Below are 18,759 nucleotides of genomic sequence, written 5' to 3' on the forward strand. Positions count from 1 at the left end.
GGGGAGGTCTCCGGAACAGGGGGCCCAAGTACCGCAGGTCCCTCTGTCCATGGCATCCACGTCTGTCTATCCACAACCACAGTGTGTCCACACTCACCCACACCTGTCTACACAGCATCCAGGCCCGACCACGCCATGTGCGCGCGGTGTCCACACCCGCCCGTGCCTGTCCATCCCCAGGAGGAGACACTTTGCAAGGGAACAGCTGCTGCCAGCGTAGCCCATGGGCCGTCTGCCTCCTCCCCACAGGCTGGGGGTCCCGGGCCTCGAGCTGCAGCCTCCCTCATAGCAGGAGACCCGTCGCAGGCGCTGCAACTTCTCTGTGCGTCTGTTTCCAATGATCCGTCACACGGCACCCCTGTGCGTCCTGGGCCGGGTCTGTACCTGGAGCAGCAGGTGTTTCCCCCACCCATGTGGGGAGCAAGTGCATCTGAGGCCCGTGAGGTTTATGATACTGGAGCTGCTGGGACTGACACTCAGAGCCACCGCCTGACTCCGCCAGCCGGCCCGGCCCCTCCTTTCTGAGCACAGGGGCCTGGACCCCCGGCCCGCGACCCGCCCCCCACTGCCCTCGCCCTCCGCTCACCTTGCTCACCTCCAGCTAAACCATTCTTTAGTGCTTAAAAATAATTAAATCAGGGCTTCCCTGGTGGCACAGTGGTTGGGAGTCCGCCTGCCGATGCAGGGGATACGGGTTCGCGCCCCGGTCCGGGAAGATCCCACGTGCCGCGAAGCGGCTGGGCCAGTGAGCCATGGCCGCTGAGCCTGCACGTCCGGAGCCTGTGCTCCGCAATGGGAGAGGTCACAACAGTGAAAAGCCCACGTACCACAAAAAAAAAAAAAAAAAATTTAATGTAAAAGCTCCCTTTGTACAAAAACAGATCAGCTAAAACCCGTGAATAATTTATGCTTGTTCTGTTCACTTCCAAGAACATCAACGTGGAGCTCAGGGAAGTTTCCGTCCTAAAGGAGCCCGTGACCTTCAGGTGCACGGGACCCTAGTGCTTCTTAAGGCCCCAAAGCGGAGGAGGTGGTTTGCACTTACCAGCAGGCGCCCCCAGGGAGGCCGGGAGCAGAGGGAGGTGCTGGCCGCCCTGTGCTCTGTCCCCCTGGGCTGGCCCCGAAGTGGGACCCCGCTGCCTGCCTTCCTCGCAGCTGAGCGAGCCCCCCAGGCTCTCCCATCACCCCACAGACGGCCCAGAGTCCCAGGCTCACTGCATCTCGTTCTGTTCTCCCAGGAGCCGCCGCACATAGGAAAACATGCTGGGGGCGGGGGAGTGCTGAAATGATGGGGCATCCGGGGAGGGCTGGACACAGACGGTGCAGCTGCCACGGGCGGACCCCACGGGAGGCAAGGGTCTGGGGCAGCAGGGAAATGTCTTACTGCAGCCATGCTGCCCCAGACCCACGTCCCCGTGGGGATGGAGTGACTCACAGGCCCTCCGTTGCCTCCTGATTCAAGACTTCCTCCTCCACACAAGTCGTTTTCCTTCTTAATGAACTTGTATGCTATAAAAATAAGCTGATGAAAGACTTGGAAAATATCAGAAGACGTAAAAGAGAAGGAAAACAACGGTCCACCTTCGCGCTGACATCGCAGGTGCACGTCTGCTCTCCACCCTGAAGCCAACGCCTCGGACCGCCCCTGCTCTGCTCGGGTGACGTGGTCAGGAGAAGGCGGGGCCCAATGTGCACGCTTGTGGTCTGTCATTGCACACTTACCAGGACAACCCAACACCACACAGGCGGACAACCTGACTCTAAAATGGGTAAAGGACTTGCACAGACATGTCTCCGAAGAGGATACAGTAGACTGATGGCCAACAAACCCGAGCAAAGATGCTCAGCGTCACTGATCACCAGGGAAACGAAGTCAAAACCACAGTGAGACACCACCTCACACCCAACAGGGTGGCTCCTATCAAACAAACCCAGAAAATACCAAGTGTTGGTGGGGATGTGAAGAAGCTGGAACCCTGTACACGCCGGTGGGAACGTAAAATGGCGCAGCTCCTACGGAAAATGGTCTGGTGGTTCCTCAAAAACCTAACAATAGAATACCATACAATCCAGCAATTCCACTTGTGCATATAGTCCCAAAAGAACTGAAAACAGGGACTCGAAAAGGTATTTGTACACCCATTTTCAGAGCAGCATTATTCACAGCAGTCAAAAGATGGACGCAACCCAAGTGTCCATCAGTGGATGACGGATAAGCGAAATGTGGTCCATCCACAGGAGGGAGTATTATTCAACCTTAAAAAGGAGGAAATTCCAACACCCGCTGCAATGTGGATGAGCCTTGAGGACACAATGCTGAAACAAGCCAGACACGAAAGGACATGTCCTGTATGATGCCACTTTTAGAGGACCCAGAGGACTCAGATTCACATGGTGGCTGCCAGAAGTGGGGGGGGGGGGCCAGGGGCTGGGAGAGGGGGTGAAGAGTGTTTAACGGGGGCAGAGTGTCAGTTTGGGAAGATGAAAAGGTTCTGCAGACAGATGGTGGTGATGGTTACACAACAGTGTGAACGCGCTACTGAACTATACACTCAGAAATGGTTAAAATGGTAAGTTTTAAGTGTACTTTGCTACAATTTTAAAAAAACAACAAAAAACAACGGTGGGCTGGATTTGGTGTGTGGCCCATAGTTCTCCGACCCTTTTATTAAAGTGTATCCAGGTGATGGTACATTGGGTGGTCTTTAAAAGCGGTATTTACAAGGTGTATTCAATAATCTGCTTAGATCATAACGTCAAGAGAAACGAGGTTCTGTAACTTATACAGAAAGTCAAATTAATATCGTGGAAATATTTGGGTGGGTTCTACCTTGGACATTTAGGCTGCGTGAGGTCCAGAGAGCAAACCACACACTGTGCACATGAAACGGGGCTGGAAGCTTCATTCCTACATGTGCAAGGGCCTCCTTAGCGAAGCCCTGGGTGTTTCTTCAAGACCACGTGAGCTCAGGACTCTGCCCAGCGACCAGGGCCTCCTGTCCGGGAAGGGGTGGCCGCAGGGGAGGATGTCGCAGCCACGCCGTGTCTTCCGGGTGGTGTGATGGATCCTGCGGGGACACTGGGCTTGGGGCCCTGGTCAGCGGGGTCCTCTATGGTTGGTCACAAACCACCCACTAGAAATCCTCAGGCAGTCTTCTGGTTCCCAACTAGAAGAGGACACCAAGGACAGCTGGCCATGAAGACTGCAGACCTGCCAGGCTGTGAGCCTACGGGGACCCCAGGATTCAACCTCTGCGGGGACTGTTCAGGCCAAATCCAAATGCTAAGTCCTGACCCCAGCACCTCAGAATGTGCCCTTATTTGGAAATAGGGTCATTGCAGGTGTCTGAAGTTAGAATGAGGTCACAGGGTGGGCTCTGACTCAAAATGGCGGGTGGTTTTATAAAAAGGGCAAATTCAGACACAGGCGCAGGGGGAGCTCACCACGTGGGCGTGACGACGTCTCCAAGCCCAGGAGGGGCCGGATGGACCCTCCCTCAGCCTCAGAGGGAGCCAGCCTGCCCACACCAGGCTCTAGACTGAGACAGAATAAACTTGGGCGGCTTAAGTCACCCCGCCCCAGCAGCGGGGGGACAGGAAGCAGACCCTGACAGGGGGAGGGGCTGCAGGACAGGAGGCAACCCCCGGAGCCTGGAGTCTCCACGGCTGACCTCAACCCCTGGGCATCCTCACACTCACATCCTCATTCCAACACTGCACAAAACGCAGCCCCTCTGAGCACGTGTCCTGGTGACCTCTCTGCTCTCCAAGGCCCCTCCCTCCCATCCCTGCTCCTTGTAGACACACCGCCTGGACCCTCCACACCCTCCCGGTGCCTTTGGGTTGGACGCCTGCCATGAGCAGAATGTCCGTGTCCCCCAAACCCATCTGGGGGGGGCCCGACCCCCAGTGCAGTGGTATTTGGATGCAGGGCCTTTGGGAGGCGATTAGGGTGAGATGAAGTCATGAGGGTGGGGCCCATGATGGGATTAGCGCCCTTAAAACTCGAGGAAGATTCACCAGTTAGCCCTCTCGGCCCCATGAGGACACGGCGGGAGCCCAGGAAGCAGGACCTCGCCGGGAACTGACCCAGGTCTCCAACGCCCAGCCTCCAGAAACGTGAGGAATTCCTGTTGCTTGAGCCACCCAGCCTGGGGTATGTTTGTTACAGCAGCTGAGCTGACAGAGACAGGCCCCAAATCCCTAGACTCGCCCTCGGCCTCCCCGGCCCCTCTCCCCACAGGGCTGAAACAGGGTCTTACATAATCAACTCAGCAACGTGGGTCCTCTTCCCACCACCCGCCTCTCGCCCCTTCCCACACACACCCGTGAGTCCCAGGGTCCACACGCAGTTCACACGTAGAAGCCACGTCTCAGAAAGGTCAGGACAAAGTGGCTAAATTCCTCCCCTGGCCGGGGCAGGCCCGGGACGAAAGGGGAACACTGGCCTCCCCCGGCCAGGCTGCAGCTCGAAGGCCCCTGTGACAGGACAGTCCCCGGGGGTCGGTCAGATGATGGACGGCAGTACAGACACCCGCCCAGCCCCTCACCCACGTGAGGACGCCAACGCGCGATGGACTCTCCAACTGCCCGGCTGGAGAGTCAACTCTTCGCCATGCAGAAAGTTCAGGAAGGGAATAAAAACTGGAAAGGTAATGTGGGGGGTGGCACCCAGGGACCACCATCGCTGTGTCCCATCTCCCAAGCCGGGAGGCGGATGCCCGCGCTCAGGTGACAGCGCACCCGAACACACAGTGACAGGCGCCAGCAGCTCACAGGATTTTTATTTACTTATGTCTAAAGATGTTTTTTTTTTGGTGTGGACCATTTTTAAAGTCTATATTGAATTTGTTACCATATTGCTCCTGTCTGATGTGTTGCTTCTCTGGCCCCAAGGCACGTGGGACCCCAGCTCCCTGACCAGGGATCCAACCCGCACCCCTGCATTGCAAGGCGAAGCCTTAACCACCGGGCCGCCAGGGAAGTTGCCGGTTCACAAGACTTTAAATGATAAAAACGTATTTATGTTCTTTGACAGCATGATTGCTCATCTGGGATTCTGCACCCAGGAAACCAAGAGTGGACCAGAGGGGCCGGCGCGGCGCAGCGGCCGAGGGGAACCCGCCACCCCCGGGGTCACCACATGCACAGCCCGAACCCCAGCGCCTGCCCGCCCACGGCCAAGTCCCGAACCGTGAGCTGAAGACAGGGAGGAATTTAAACTAACCTGACGCCTCCGTATTTCCTTAATATTAGTAAGCACGCGAGGCTAGAATAGAATTTAAAATGGTACGCTCGCCAGGGAGCGACATAAGGGGCAATTCAAAATTTTCCCCTTCCATTTCATTGCGTGTCTCAAATTTTCTGTACTCAACACGTGTTGCTTGTCAACCAGAAATGCTGTTTTAAATACAAAGTGGACAGTCCTGTCTTCACAGTGCTGCCTTCCCGTCCACTCAGTCACCAGCGACCCTCCCGAGACGCCGAGCGGCACACGTGACCCGGCCTCGGGCTGGCTCAAGGCTCCGGCGGCCTGAGCCACGTGGCGGGGCTGACAGTGCTCCCGGGCAGTGGGCAGCGCTGTGCAGCCCATCGCTGACTGGTCCCAGGGTCTGGGGACCTCTGGTTTAAGGGGGGGACATCTTCGTGGGAGCCTGTTCAGTGAATGCCCAGGGAGGACACACCTGAGGTGGAAGCAGGCGGACCCCACCCTCACAGAGGCCACACCCTGGTGGTTGGGTGGGGGGCAGCACAAAAGCCTGGGTGCCGGGGGAGAAGACAAACGGTGGGGGGGGGTGTGAGTTTTCGTGGCGGGGGGGAAGGATGGTGTGCAATGGGATGGGGAAGGAGACGGGGGTGGGAGGGCGGAGGCCTGCAGCCCTCCTGACGTGAGCTGCCTTTGCAGAGGGAGGTGGGACTCCCACAGCGAGGGCCCCCTCAGCCCGGCTAGACGGGGTGGGGTGGTGACAGGGGGTTACGGCCCAGTGAGACCCCATTTACAGGCCCCTTCCGCCTGCAGGGGGCAGGGTTATCCAGGTGAGGGAGGCGGAGGCTGCACCAGGTCCATAGGAAAGGCTGCGACCTTCCTAAGGTCACACAGGAGGGAAACAGCAGAACTGGAATTCGAATGGGGGGGCATCCAAGGCAGAGCCCTCATTGCTGCGGCGGCCGCACAGAAAGCCGCTATTCAGCACTGGCTCCGCCCCATCAGAACAAAGGACGCCTTCAAGCCACGTGTCCAGGCGGCCAGCACGTGCCAGCCACCAAGCAGCCCGCCCCTCACCGCTGTCCCCGTAGCCCCACCTCGAGGCCAGACCGCCCGCTGCTGCGGCCGCCCAGACGCCGTCCTCACTGCCTCCACACCAGTGCCAGCTCCTCGGCGGCCGGACGGGACGGGTGCCCACCCCATTAGGTCAGACGTTTTTCCGTGGCAGGTCACTTCCAGCAGCCACGCCCTCCCCACACAGGAGCAGAAAGATGGTACCCCCGACTCCCCAAAATGCCAGCTTCAGAGGAAAAAGCACCTCTGAGTTACTCACTCTGCCCACAGTAAATCTGTCTGATGACATAATAGACATATTGCTCGGATATCTTTTCATAGTCCTTTGGTAACGACACCAACATTTTCTGGATGATGAGACCAAAACAGAACAAAATGAACAAACAAAAACTATGCAAAAATAAGGGAATCACTAAAATCCCTCGGAGCAAAGGTCTTATTGGTGGCATATAAGCTGCAAGGACCACCTGGCATTTCAGGCCACTGTCCAAAGGTGCTAACGTCACCGCTCTCTTGGTCGTGGGGCCCTTCCCAGCTGTGGACACGGTTGGCCCATGACAAGGCCTTAACCCTATAAGCCACGATGCTCCAAACCTATCTGTCATCTCCTGTTTCTCACAGAATTCTTCGTTTAAAAGCAGAAGATGAGAGAGTTCTCAAGATCTGCTGTAGAACATGAGAATACGGTTAACACTTCTGAACCACACGCTAAAAATGGTCAAGATGGCCCTGTAAGGATGACCAAAATCCAGAACACGACACCACCGAACACTGGTGAGGATGTGCACCAACGGATGAGGGACTCGCACTCGTTGCTGGTGGGAGTTCAAAATGGACCAGCCACCCTGGAAGACAGTTTTGGTGATTTCTTACAAAATTAAACATAGTCTTACCGGACAATTCAGCAGTCATGCTCCTTGGTATGTACCCAAAGGAGCTGAAAACTACGTTCACACAAAAACCTGCACACAGACGTTTCTGGCGGCTTTATTCATAACTGTCAAAACGTGAAAGCAACCAAGGTGTCCTTCAGCAGGTGATGGATAAATAAACTGTGGTCCTTCGAGACAGTGGAATATTATTCAGCACTAAAAAGAAATGAGCTTTCAAGTCATGAAAATACATAGAGGAGTCTTTTCTTTTAAATTAATCAATTAATTATTTATTTACTTTGGCCATGCCACGTGGCATGTGGGATCTTAGACCCCCAACCAGAGATCGAACCCATGCCCCCTGCATTGGAAGCATGGCGTCGTAACCCCTGGACCGCCAGGGAAGCCCTAAGGCATGGAGGAATCTTAAATGCATATTACTCAAGAAGAGAAGCCAATCTGAAAGGGCTACACATGACATGATTCCAACAATAAGATGTTCTGGAAAAGGCAAAACTATGGAGACAGTAAAAGGATCAGCGGCCGCCAGAGGCTGGAGGGAGGGAGAGGGGAACGGGGGAGCACAGAGGATTTTTAGGGCAGGGAAACTGCTCTGTATGATACCGTCATGGTGGGTACACGTCATCATACATTTGTCCAGACACACAGAACGCACACCACCACGAGTGACCCCCAGTGTAAACCACGGGCTCCGGGTGATGACGTGGGTTCGTGGGTTGTAACAAGTGTACCCTCTGGTGGGGTGCTGGTAACAAGGAGGCCGTGCCTGGGGGCAGGGCGGGTGTGGCAACTCTGTGTCTTCCTCTCAATTTTGCCGTGAACCCAGAACTGCTCTAGAACATAAAATCTTAATAAAGAGAATCAGAGAGAGGGTTGAGATGGTAATTTTTATACCATGTGTTGTTTGGCCACGGCTAACTGAAGAAGATGTATCAGGAATGTGGGTGGACGTGGGGTGTCTGATGCTCAGGGGTCTGACTGGTCCCAGATGCTTTGCAGGACAATGGCCAGCGCCCCCGTCATAGCTTTAAAGCATCATCACGTTTGTGGGTACAAACCTGTGGCAGGACTGGGGGCTGCCGGTAGTTCTGGGTGACGCGCTGTGCTTCACGCGTTTACAGAAATACTGAGTCAAGTCACACGTTTCAAGCATCTCTAAAAACTACAACGTGAATGAAGATTACACAGAATTCGTACAATGTGTGTCTACAGCGAGGACCTGGACAGCAAAACGGTAAATGCGTGATTATCATCTCGAAGAATCTGTAAGATGAGTCACTGTACAAGAAAATCTGAACTGTTCTGAAGTCTTACAGACCTTAAGTGAAAGAAACTGAGGTCTCTCCCAAATTTGAAAACAATCCTAAAAATTGACGTGATGTTTCCAATAATAATTTGTGAGGCCAAAAAGAAGATTTTCTAAATGGCCGAAAAGTAAAATTTTGTCAACTGTTTGACAGGAAGGACGGAGGTAATTATCTTTGAGGTTTCTCTATAGGGAATATTGCAAAATTGTCACTTGAGAAGGCAATCACAATGTTTGCAGCTAGAACATATTGGGAGAAACGTATTATAGAATCATGCCAAGCAGATATTTAATGGTGAGTCTAATTAGTGATTTTTCTAGATTTTGCGATGCTGTCAGTATTTTAGGAGTTATCATTTATTTATATTTCTATTCTCATTCTAAATACATATACACGTGTGTGTATAATAGCAGACAAGAGTAAGAAAGCACGAGCAGAGAAGAGTACGTGTACTAGGTTACTCTTTGTGCAACGAAAAAGGGTAAATCACACACACACACACACACACACACACACCTATTTTTACAAAAAGAGACACAGGAACAAGCCAAAAAAATTACTGAAGTTGGGTGCACATGGGTCGAAGGTACATGAACAGGAATCTTTGCACACAGTTTTTTGTTTGTTTGGGTTTTTTTGCTGTACGCGGGCAGCAAACAGGAATCTTTGCACACAGTTTTTTGTTTGTTTGGGTTTTTTTGCGGTACGCGGGCCTCTCACTGCTGTGGCCTCTCTCGCTGTGGAGCACAGGCTCCAGACGCGCAGGCTCAGCGGCCATGGCTCACGGGCCCAGCCGCTCCGCGGCATGTGGGATCTTCCCGGACCAGGGCACGAACCTGTGTCCCCTGCATCGGCAGGCGGACTCTCAATCACTGCGCCACCAGGGAAGCCCCTGCACACTGTTTTTATTTTTGAATCATGTTCATGTGTTACACAACCCTTCTATAAAATAAACAAATAGGGATGAGGAACACACCCTAGAACTGAGTGCAGACAGAAATAAATAAACCCGACTGAGTACTGCATAGACACAGCCATAGGGACGATGACAACGGAACCTCGGTAAACCCCTGGGAGCCGCGCTCGAACTGAACCAGTGTCGGGGGAGCAGAGGCCAAGGACCCAGGCTGCCAGGGAACCGGGTCGGTGCGTGGGCAGAGAGCCCGAGAGGCACGGAGGCGGGCGGAGCCGCAGCAGCTCCAGTCCCGGTGGGAGCTCGAGGGTCAGAGCGCGAGCTCGAGTCCTACTCCCGGGGGTGAGGGGCGCATGGAACCCAGCCCTGCTTCTAAAGGCCCTCCCCCACCCCGGGGAGGCTGGGTCCTCAGGGCAACAGAAGCTCCGGGCTGGAACCGGGACCGTGCTTGCTGACCCCAGAGGCGACTATACCAGAAAGCGGGGACGCCCTCAAACGCTGGTGGGAACGCGCCCCAAGCCGGCGGGAGCCGCTTCCCCAGGCTCTGCCGGCCAAATAGAGCCTCAAAAGAAATGACAGAAATGGATTTTAATAAACTCACAATTTAGAAAACCCCTCAATGTCATACCCCATGCGGGTACGAAATTGTTTTTAAACAGGGAGGGGAGCAGGGACGGCTCTTCCCTACAGCATAAAATGCCTACTGATATCGGTAGAGGGAGCGATGGAAAGAGAAAACGGCCTCGGGAGCGCCACGACAGTAACAACCCTCCCACGGACGCCGACACCACATGGGGGGACACAGGCCACAGGCTCCACCGCGGACCTCCTCTCGTTCCGTGGACCTGAGAGGCGCCCGTGCTGGAAGCAGGACCGCTGGTGGGTGACACTGGCTCGGAGAGGCAGCTCCGATGACAAAGGATTTGGAAAGAACGTGATCGACGAGAGCACAGCTTGGTGAGAGGCGAGGGTGTGCGTGGTCCGGGGGTCCGTTCTGAGACCCAGATGCTTTCAGGCGAGACATGAAATGCTAACCCAGGAAGGAGGTGCTTAAGACCAGGGTCCACAGTGTGACAACCCTCACAGCGGCTTCACATCCGGTCCTGTCGCCATGGTGGGCGTGCTGCCCCTGCCAGCTGTCTGCGGGGCCGCTCCCGGGAGCCGCTCGCTGCTTGGCTCCCCCGCCGACTGTCAAAGGCCACGGGTGCCACTCTGAAGGAGGCCGGCCCGGGGACAGGTAGCACTTCCTGAGCTACCTGCTGGGACCCGGTGTCCGTGTCTCCCTGCTGACCTTCTCAGATGACCGCGTGTCTCCCCCAGCTCTGCCTGCGGTCGGGTCGCTGGGCGGCGGGGGATCGGCCGCAGTGGGAGCGCTGACACCAGGCAGACTGGCAGAAGGGACACCAGCATGAACGTAGCCTTTCCCAGCGCTCAGCTGCTGACATCACAAAACAGTCACCGGACGCTCAACCAGCGAACCTCACACTCACGGGTCGGTTAGTTACAGCCTCCACGTGAATCCACCTTCCGCAGCGGCCAAGGTACACACGGCACCGACGGACCTGCTCCTGGAGGGATGCCATCTGCCGGGTCCGTCCTGAACGGCCGCTCGGCAGCCCCAGACCCCCCGCATGGTCACCTGCACGGGGCCCCTCCCCAAACAGCGCCAGAGCGGGGCGCGCGGCCACCAACGTCGACTGGAGCTGCTTCCAGCTGCTCCGGGCCAGGCCCGTCGGGTCAGCAGCCAGAAACACGCCTGGGCTCTCCCAGGGCAGCACTGCCATGGCGTCCGTCCTGGGGCCTCACCTGGAGCCGCAATGGCTGGGGCTGGGCCTGTGTCACCATCACTGCTTTACGGAAGGACAGGACGGAAGAGAACAGACCATGCTCGCCGGGAAGATCCCGCGTCCGACAGCGGCAGCTGAGCCACCGTAACAGGCCAACCAGCATGCTGCCCTTCGTGCCCTCCTGCCCTCACCGTCTCTCCTGGGTGAAGGGACGGAGGGAAAGCCTGTGTCCCCACCTATGGGGGTCAGAGATCCCCCTGCCTCACCACCCACGGGGGCTCCAGGTCCACCTCACACCCCTGAGCCCCCAGCACCACCCTCTTGGGGAGCGGTCTGGCCCTCACACTCCCCAGACCCACCTGAGGAGCTCCCAGTGGCCGAAGCTGGAACAATGTGGGCAACAGAAGAAGAAAGTCATATTGGATGAGAATCCTGGGTACAAAACCACCAGCTGTGAGTCCAGACTGATATGAAGAAAGAAAGCAATGGAAGGGACATCAAACACCCCGAGCAGAAGAGTCCAGGTAATCCGCAGGGACGCCCCCTCCCCTCCTGATGGGCTGTGCTGACAACCTTCCTCAGAGGAGAGGATGCAAAGGGAGAAAGAGGGATTCTGCAGCGGGCACCTGGCAGACACACCTCAGCCAGGTGAGCGAGGCCATGTCACCTGGTGATGTGAGAGCAGGTGCCCCGACGTGATGTGATGAGAAGGGCGGCGCCTCCGCGGCTCCTCCCCAAGCCCCTGACCCCAGTCGAAGTGTGAGAAAAACATGAGACAAACATCAGACAAGAGGGGCAGTCGACCCACACCTGGCCAGCACTCCTGCACACGGCCAAGGTCACAGAAACCAAAGGCATCCGAGGCCTGTCGCAGCCAGAGGAGCCCGAGGACACGTGACGACTGAATGTCATGTGGGGTCCAGGATGACGAGGACACGAGGGGAAACTGAGGAATCCCGAGTGAGGTGGGGCTCGAGCTCGTGGAAACGTGCCTACGTGGGATCTTTAGCTGTGACTGACGTGTACACTGGTGCTACCGGCTCCCGTGCCGCCGTCCCAATTCTCCCTAACCCCAAGCCTGTTCTAAAACATAACGTCTATCAACTCACACGCACAGACCACTGCTGGGAAGCGCCCGCGACGCGCCAGCCCTGCCGCCTCCCGCTGCCCCTCGCCGGGGGGCCACACCACCCCACACCGCCGTCAGCCCCGCATCCTCCGTCCCACGGTCACTCGGGCCCTCGGACAGGCTGATTCCAGATGCCCACGCTCGCCCACACCCACCCGCGAAGGCCTGTCCCAGCGCTGGTTCTCCTGCATAATTTAGCCTCGGGAAAGAATCACCTACGTGGTATCCAGGTAAAAACAGCAGCAGGAACACAATCATTTTCCTACTTCCCTCCCAAGACCACAGTCGAAGGAAGGAAAGCACCGATAAACCCGTCACAGCAGAGGAGCGGGGGTGGGGGGGTGGGAAGAGGGGCACCGCGTGGCACCCTGGGAGATGGGCGGCCGACCGGGGGTCACAGGAGACGGGGCAGGGCGGAGCCCCCCAAGGCCTCAACTCAGAGGCTCCTGGTCTCTGAGGAGGAGACCCCTGGCCTCACCCTGGAGGCGGGCAGAATGAGGGCCCAGCCTGGGGGGGATGACGGCAGCCTGGTCACCCAGCTTGAGACCCCCGGCCTCCCGGGAGCAGCCCAGCCAGGACACTGCACCAGTCATCCCCATGGGCAGATGAGCACGGGTCATGGGGGCCGGGGGAAACCTCCTAGCAATACAAGCCAAGAAGAAGCAGCTGGGTGGACACGCAGTGGGAAGGGCAGAAGAACGCGTGGAGAAGGAAGACACCAGCTCCTCCTGCACCTGCCCTACTCTGCTTGGACCTCATTCACGCACCTGATTCTCAAAGTGGCGAGGACTCTCACCCACAGTCACGCTCCATTTACGAGGGTCTGAGCAGGGGCCTGGACTTGGGCCCAGCCTGCGGGGGATGGACCCCAGCTCCACCAGGCACAGCTGTGTGCTGTGGGAAAATGACCTGACCTCTCCGTGCCTTGGGTGGCATTCTCTCCACGGGACACAAACAATAATAGCAGGTACCCATAGGGCAGCACGAGGATTAAAGGATTCATGCCTGGGAAGCCTTAAAGCCAGAGAAGTGCTCAGTGACTCACGTAATCACTTCACATGATGCGGCCTCTTGCCACAATTATAACCTCAAAGAAACACTGATCTTCCAGCTCTGAAACAAGAGCAGGACAGTCTATTCTAGAAAGCAACCTTCAGAGAACAAAACAGAGCTCTTGGAAGTTAAAAAACAAGGACAAGACAACACACTTAGTAGATGGTTTGGACAAGAAAAATTAAAGATATCACCTAGAAAATAAAATAGAAGAAGTGGAAAATAGAAAATCAGAGAACCAGTCCAAGAGTTCCAACTAACCATCAGTGGGAAGAGAAGGTAACAGAACCGTCAAAAGTGAACCATCAAAGAAATAACTGAACAGGGCTTCCCTGGTGGCGCAGTGGTTGAGAGTCCGCCTGCCGATGCAGGGGACGCGGGTTCGTGCCCCGGTCTGGGAAGATCCCACGTGCTGCGGAGCGGCTGGGCCCGTGAGCCACGGCCGCTGAGCCTGCGCGTCCGGGGCCTGTGCTCCGCAACGGGAGAGGCCACAACAGTGAGAGGCCCGCGTACCGCAAAAAAAAAGAAAGAAATAACTGAACAGAACCTTCCCATCAGGAATGCCTTGAGTTTCCACGTTGAAAGTTCCAGCACAAGAGACAAAAAGGCCCACATCCAGGCACATCATCGTGAAACCTGAGAATACAGAAGACAAAAGATCCTAGAAACTTTCAGCAGAAAAAAAAAACAAAACAAAAACACACACAACAATCAAAATGGCCTCTGACTTTGCCATCAGACCAGAAACTAGTGGACCACAGTCGGTTCCTCCAAGGTGCTGAGGGGGGCGATTCTAACAGGCTTCCATACCCAGCTAAACTATCACCCATGTTCCACTCAAGTAAAAGCACTTCCACTCCAGGTCTCTAAAGCCTTACCTCCCACCCCCAACTCCGGGGCCCCTCTTTCAGAACATCTCTGGAGGACGTCTTAACCAGAGATGAAGCCAAGAAAGGGAACAGGGGAGCCAGGGATGGAGGCGGCGGGCAGAGCAGAGTGGCAGGAGATTGAGGGATGAAGGCAAAGGGAGGTCCTGGGCATGCTGTTCAGGGCCTGGGGGGCCCCGGGAGGGCTGTCCCTGCGCTGGGAAGATAATGGGCAAATATGAGGCAGGACTTCTAGAAAACTGCAAGGACGAAAATCAAGACAAGTAGTAACAGCAAGAAAAACTACAAGTTGTACAAGACAGGAAGTCTAACGCTGGTGGCTCGTGACCACGAGATACAGTCAATGACAAAACAACCCTACTGGGGGTAGAGGGAGGGAGGGAGAGCTGAGCTGACGTGTCCAGAGGCGGAGCGGAACAAGTAACACCCCCAACGGAAAAGTGTGATCCGGAAATCTGGAAATACATGCCAAGGGTGGCAGAGGGGTGGCGACACCTGTCCTCTCCCTTTAAACCACATGGGCTATCCAACACCTTAAAATAGAAACATAACACTCAAAATTAAATGCAAGTATGGAAACAATATACAACGCAAACTGTACACATGCGCATCTCCTGACCAGGATGGGATGCCCAGCTCCTCCACGTTTGACACAACCTTGTTCCATCCTCTCAACAAGCCCACATCACAGAAAAGGAAACAGGCGCAGGGCAGGGGGCCACGGGGCCACTTGACCAGGGCAGCCCTGGGGTGCTGACCCCAGCTCTCCCTCCCAGGCGCTCTTCGCCGCACCCACACACAGATGCTCCCCACTGCCACAAGTCAACTCTTCTTAAACTTCCCACAGAAGACACAGGCAAAAAAGCAGACTTTGAAAAGACCAGGGAGGGCTTCCCTGGTGGCACAGTGGTTAAGAATCCGCCTGCCAATGCAGGGCACACGGGTTCGAGCCCTGGTCCGGGAAGACCCCACATGCCGCGGAGCAACTAAGCCCACGCGCCCCAACTACGGAGCCTGCGCTCTACAGCCCGCGAGCCACAGCTACCGAGCCCGCATGCCTAGAGTCCGTGCTCCGCAACAAGAGAAGCCGCTGCAATGAGAAGCCCGCGCACCGCAACAAAGACCCAACTCAGCCAAAAACAAACAAATAAATAAACTTTAAAAAAAAAAAAAAAAGACCAGGGACTTCCCTGGTGGCACAGTGGTTAAGAATCCGCCTGCCAATGCAGGGCACGTGGGTTCGAGCCCTGGTCCGGGAAGATCCCACATGCTGCGGAGCAAATAATCCCGTGCACCACAACTACTGAGCCTGAGCTCTAGAGCCCACGAGCCACAACTACTGAGCCCACGCACCACAACTACTGAAGCCCACGCACCTAGAGGCCGTGTTCCGCAACAAGAGAAGCCACCACAATGAAAAGCCCCCACGCCCCCACGAAGAGTAGCCCCCACTCGCCGTAACTAGAGAGAGCCCATGTACAGCAATGAAGACTCAATGCAGCCATAAATAAATAAATAAATAAACTTGTTAATTAAAAAGAAAAGACCAGACACATGCAAACTAAACAATAAAATGCAAATTCAGGGTCCCCTCCACCCCACCCCACCCCAGCATCGCGTGTACGATCTCCTGTTCACCCAATAAATGATCGTGGACTGAAATGAAGCTGAAACAGCCTCCACAGCTGTCAGACCACGGTTCGGCACCTTTGAAATAACTACCGAGAAAGGCTCGTTAGTTGTCAACTCGGCGTCCTTGCCTCTCCTGATCTGGAATCTCTCTTGGAGGAAACGGGGACCCACCGGCTCATGGTTCGGCTATCTGGGGGGGATCAGGATCCGGCTGGGCCTGGGTGGAGGCCTCAGAGACACGGAGGAGAAGCAGCCAGGCACCAACGAGGTGGCCTACTCTACATTTCAGGACGATCCTAAAATAAACCGCCACGTCCACACACACGGCGGGGACTTTGTGGCGCCACCTCCCGATCGGATGATGTCAGCCATGATTTCGTGACCAAAACAACTCAAACACTGGGTAACTGGTGCAGATGGCTGATTCTGGACAAAGCTTTTCCTGCCCCTCCCACAAAGCAACAAGCTCTTGTGGACAGAGAGCCTGCTTGGTGCCCACCCCTGGGCTGGGAGCCGGGGACCCCACTAGAACATGAAACGCCCATCCGACCCTTGTGGAGCCGTAGCCCCAAGCCCCGCCTGCCCTGCAAAAGTGGAGGGAAAAGACGAGCAAAGGCCCAGCGGCAGCAGGGATCCACCAAGGGGGCGGCCAGCCCCGCCAGCCCCCAAACGCGCCTTTCCCAGAGAGTGAGGCAGGGAAACATGGAAAAGAATCGTTCTCTGTTCTGTGATGTAAACAGAGACACGACACCCGGAAAGAGGGCTGGTCCTCCGCGGGGCTGGGCGTTGCTGGGCCCTGGCTCTGGCGGGCAGCGCTTAGGGCATCCTCCGCCCGCCACGACAGCCCCATGACAGCCCCAAGACAGCAGGAAACAACTGCTCCCCAGGCCTTCGGATGCTCAGTGGGGCCTGGAGCCTGAGCCAGGCACACCCTCTGACCAGAGCTCCGAGGAGGATGGGCCTCCAGGGGGCTGGACTGCATGGGATCCGCTCCGTCCTGGGGGGTAAACACAACCCCCCCCCCCCACTGCTCAAATGTTAAAGGGAACAAGACGGGAACACGGGGAGCTTCTGAAGCAGGACGTCTCCGCAGGGACGACAGACGACCCTGACGGGGCCCCCAGGTCGGTGCCCAGGGACGGGGGGCGGAGGGTGACATCCACCCGGAGGGGCTCCCGGCCGCTCCGTGTGACCGACTGATAAATAGGCAGCCCTGGCAGTAAAGTCTGGAAGGTTACGGAGCTCACACTCCTTACGTAACTGTCAGCAGCTCTGAACTTTGTGAAGGCGGCCCGTCGTGGCTGACGCAGCAGAGACAGGAGAGTGGTGAAGCCACATGGATACAGGTGGGCCCTGCCACTGCCCCACCTGGCAGCATCAACACAGGATGGCTGTGGCTTTGGGGGCGTTCACTCCTCCCACCTGTCCCCCATTCACGGCTTTGACTAAACCCAGCCGAGACCCTGAGGCCTGGAAGTCACGTCCTGGGTCTTTGGGCAGCGTGTCTGCCCTGAGGGTCCCACCAGCCCTGCACGGGCAGCGTGTGATCGCGTGAAAGGAAAGAGGCCAAGACATCCTGAAGAAACTATGACACAGCTAATTTCTGCTCCTTGGCCGGTGCACGTGTGCGCCAACACCCGCTCCATCTCCCTTTCCCATGCACCCCTCCAATGCACCCTACGTTCTGATTCTAGGATCCAAAACAAATGAGTCACCCCCGCATCCCGGGCTGGCTGCAGGGTGGCCGGTACACAGTCCTTCTGCTCCTGGGGGAGGGGTGGCTCTGGCAGAACAGCCTCCCCGTCACCCCAGCACCGTCCACATGGGGGGGAACCCACCACCCAGCAGCCCACCCACCCTGCTCCCCACCAGCCTTGGGTGGGCGGGGGCTGCCTGCTGGTGTTTTTGATTTTTACAAAAACACCTTCTGCAAAATGGACGTCAGAAAAGCACCCACATCCCCACCTCCCCGCGAGCTACGTGCAGCCCCGGAGCGTCCGAGTCTACCTCCAGTCATGTCAGAACAGGGACCCGGCCGCCGACCTCCCAGGCCCGGGCGGAGAAGCCAGACGCCGACACAACCTGCCTGCCCTCAACGCGGAGCCGGAGCCAGAGCCAGGACCGCCGGGGCTGCGGGAGCACAGCCGCTCTGCGCATGGGGCTCAGGGCTGGGAAACAGGTGCCGGCCGCGGGCAGCCTGGGCAGCCGGGGGCCCCGGGCGGCCCCATCGTGGCGCTGCCCACACGCAGGCGGCAGCAACGCGGAGCGGAGAGCAGGCAACACACATGCACGCTCACTCCAGACCCTTCGCCGCTAAGCCCCGGCAGCAAAACTCCCAGGGAGAGAGCAGGGCCCCCCGGCCAGGCTGCCACATGAAAACGAGGCTGCTCCCAGAGCCAACCAGCCGCGCGGCCGGGCCTCGGTCACGTACCGTCCGATTTCAGGGGCAGGTTTCCTCCCCACCCACCCCCTCCCCCCGCGTCAGCCGCATCCCTCGCTGGGCACGCTCCCCTGGGGCTTGTTTTTCTAAAACCTGTCACCCCTCGGCGCTGTTCCCCCTGCGCACTCGGAGCTGCTGCGGCCACATCCCTGCCCGGGGCCGGTGGCACCAGCGCGCCTGTGTTTGGAGCATCTGTGCAGCAGGGAGGCTGCAGGCCGGGTGCCACACAGCCGAGACGCGGACCATCGCGGCTGCCCCGCCGGGAGATGCGCATCACTTACCGGGCTTTCTTCCACTGCCTCCTCGGCCGGATCCTTTATGCTCTACGGAGCAGTGGGCACGAAAGGAGGCATCCTCCTTCCCTGAATGTGCCGACGCTGCCCCCTGCTCCCCTTGGACCCGACAACAGGCAAGGGGGGCTCACACACCAGGGGAGAT

General features: G+C 57.0%; 1 protein-coding gene across 2 annotated transcripts in view; it reads right to left on the reverse strand.

Moving 5' to 3' along the window:
* Window positions 1-18,759, reverse strand: part of PRKCZ (protein kinase C zeta) — a 97,995-nt gene that overhangs the window by 58,076 nt on the left and 21,160 nt on the right. Inside the window, exon 1 of one of the 2 annotated variants that reach the window (XM_060284128.2) lies at window positions 17,889-18,259. The exons of the other annotated variant lie outside the window; for it this stretch is intronic. Within the exon in view, the coding sequence (XP_060140111.1) occupies window positions 17,889-17,898 (10 nt within the window). The 5' untranslated portion in view covers window positions 17,899-18,259. Of the gene's footprint in view, window positions 1-17,888; window positions 18,260-18,759 lie in introns of those variants that run through there. 2 annotated transcript variants of the gene reach the window in all.

The sequence above is a fragment of the Globicephala melas genome, chromosome 1 (assembly GCF_963455315.2).
Source record: "Globicephala melas chromosome 1, mGloMel1.2, whole genome shotgun sequence".
NCBI lineage: Eukaryota > Metazoa > Chordata > Mammalia > Artiodactyla > Delphinidae > Globicephala > Globicephala melas.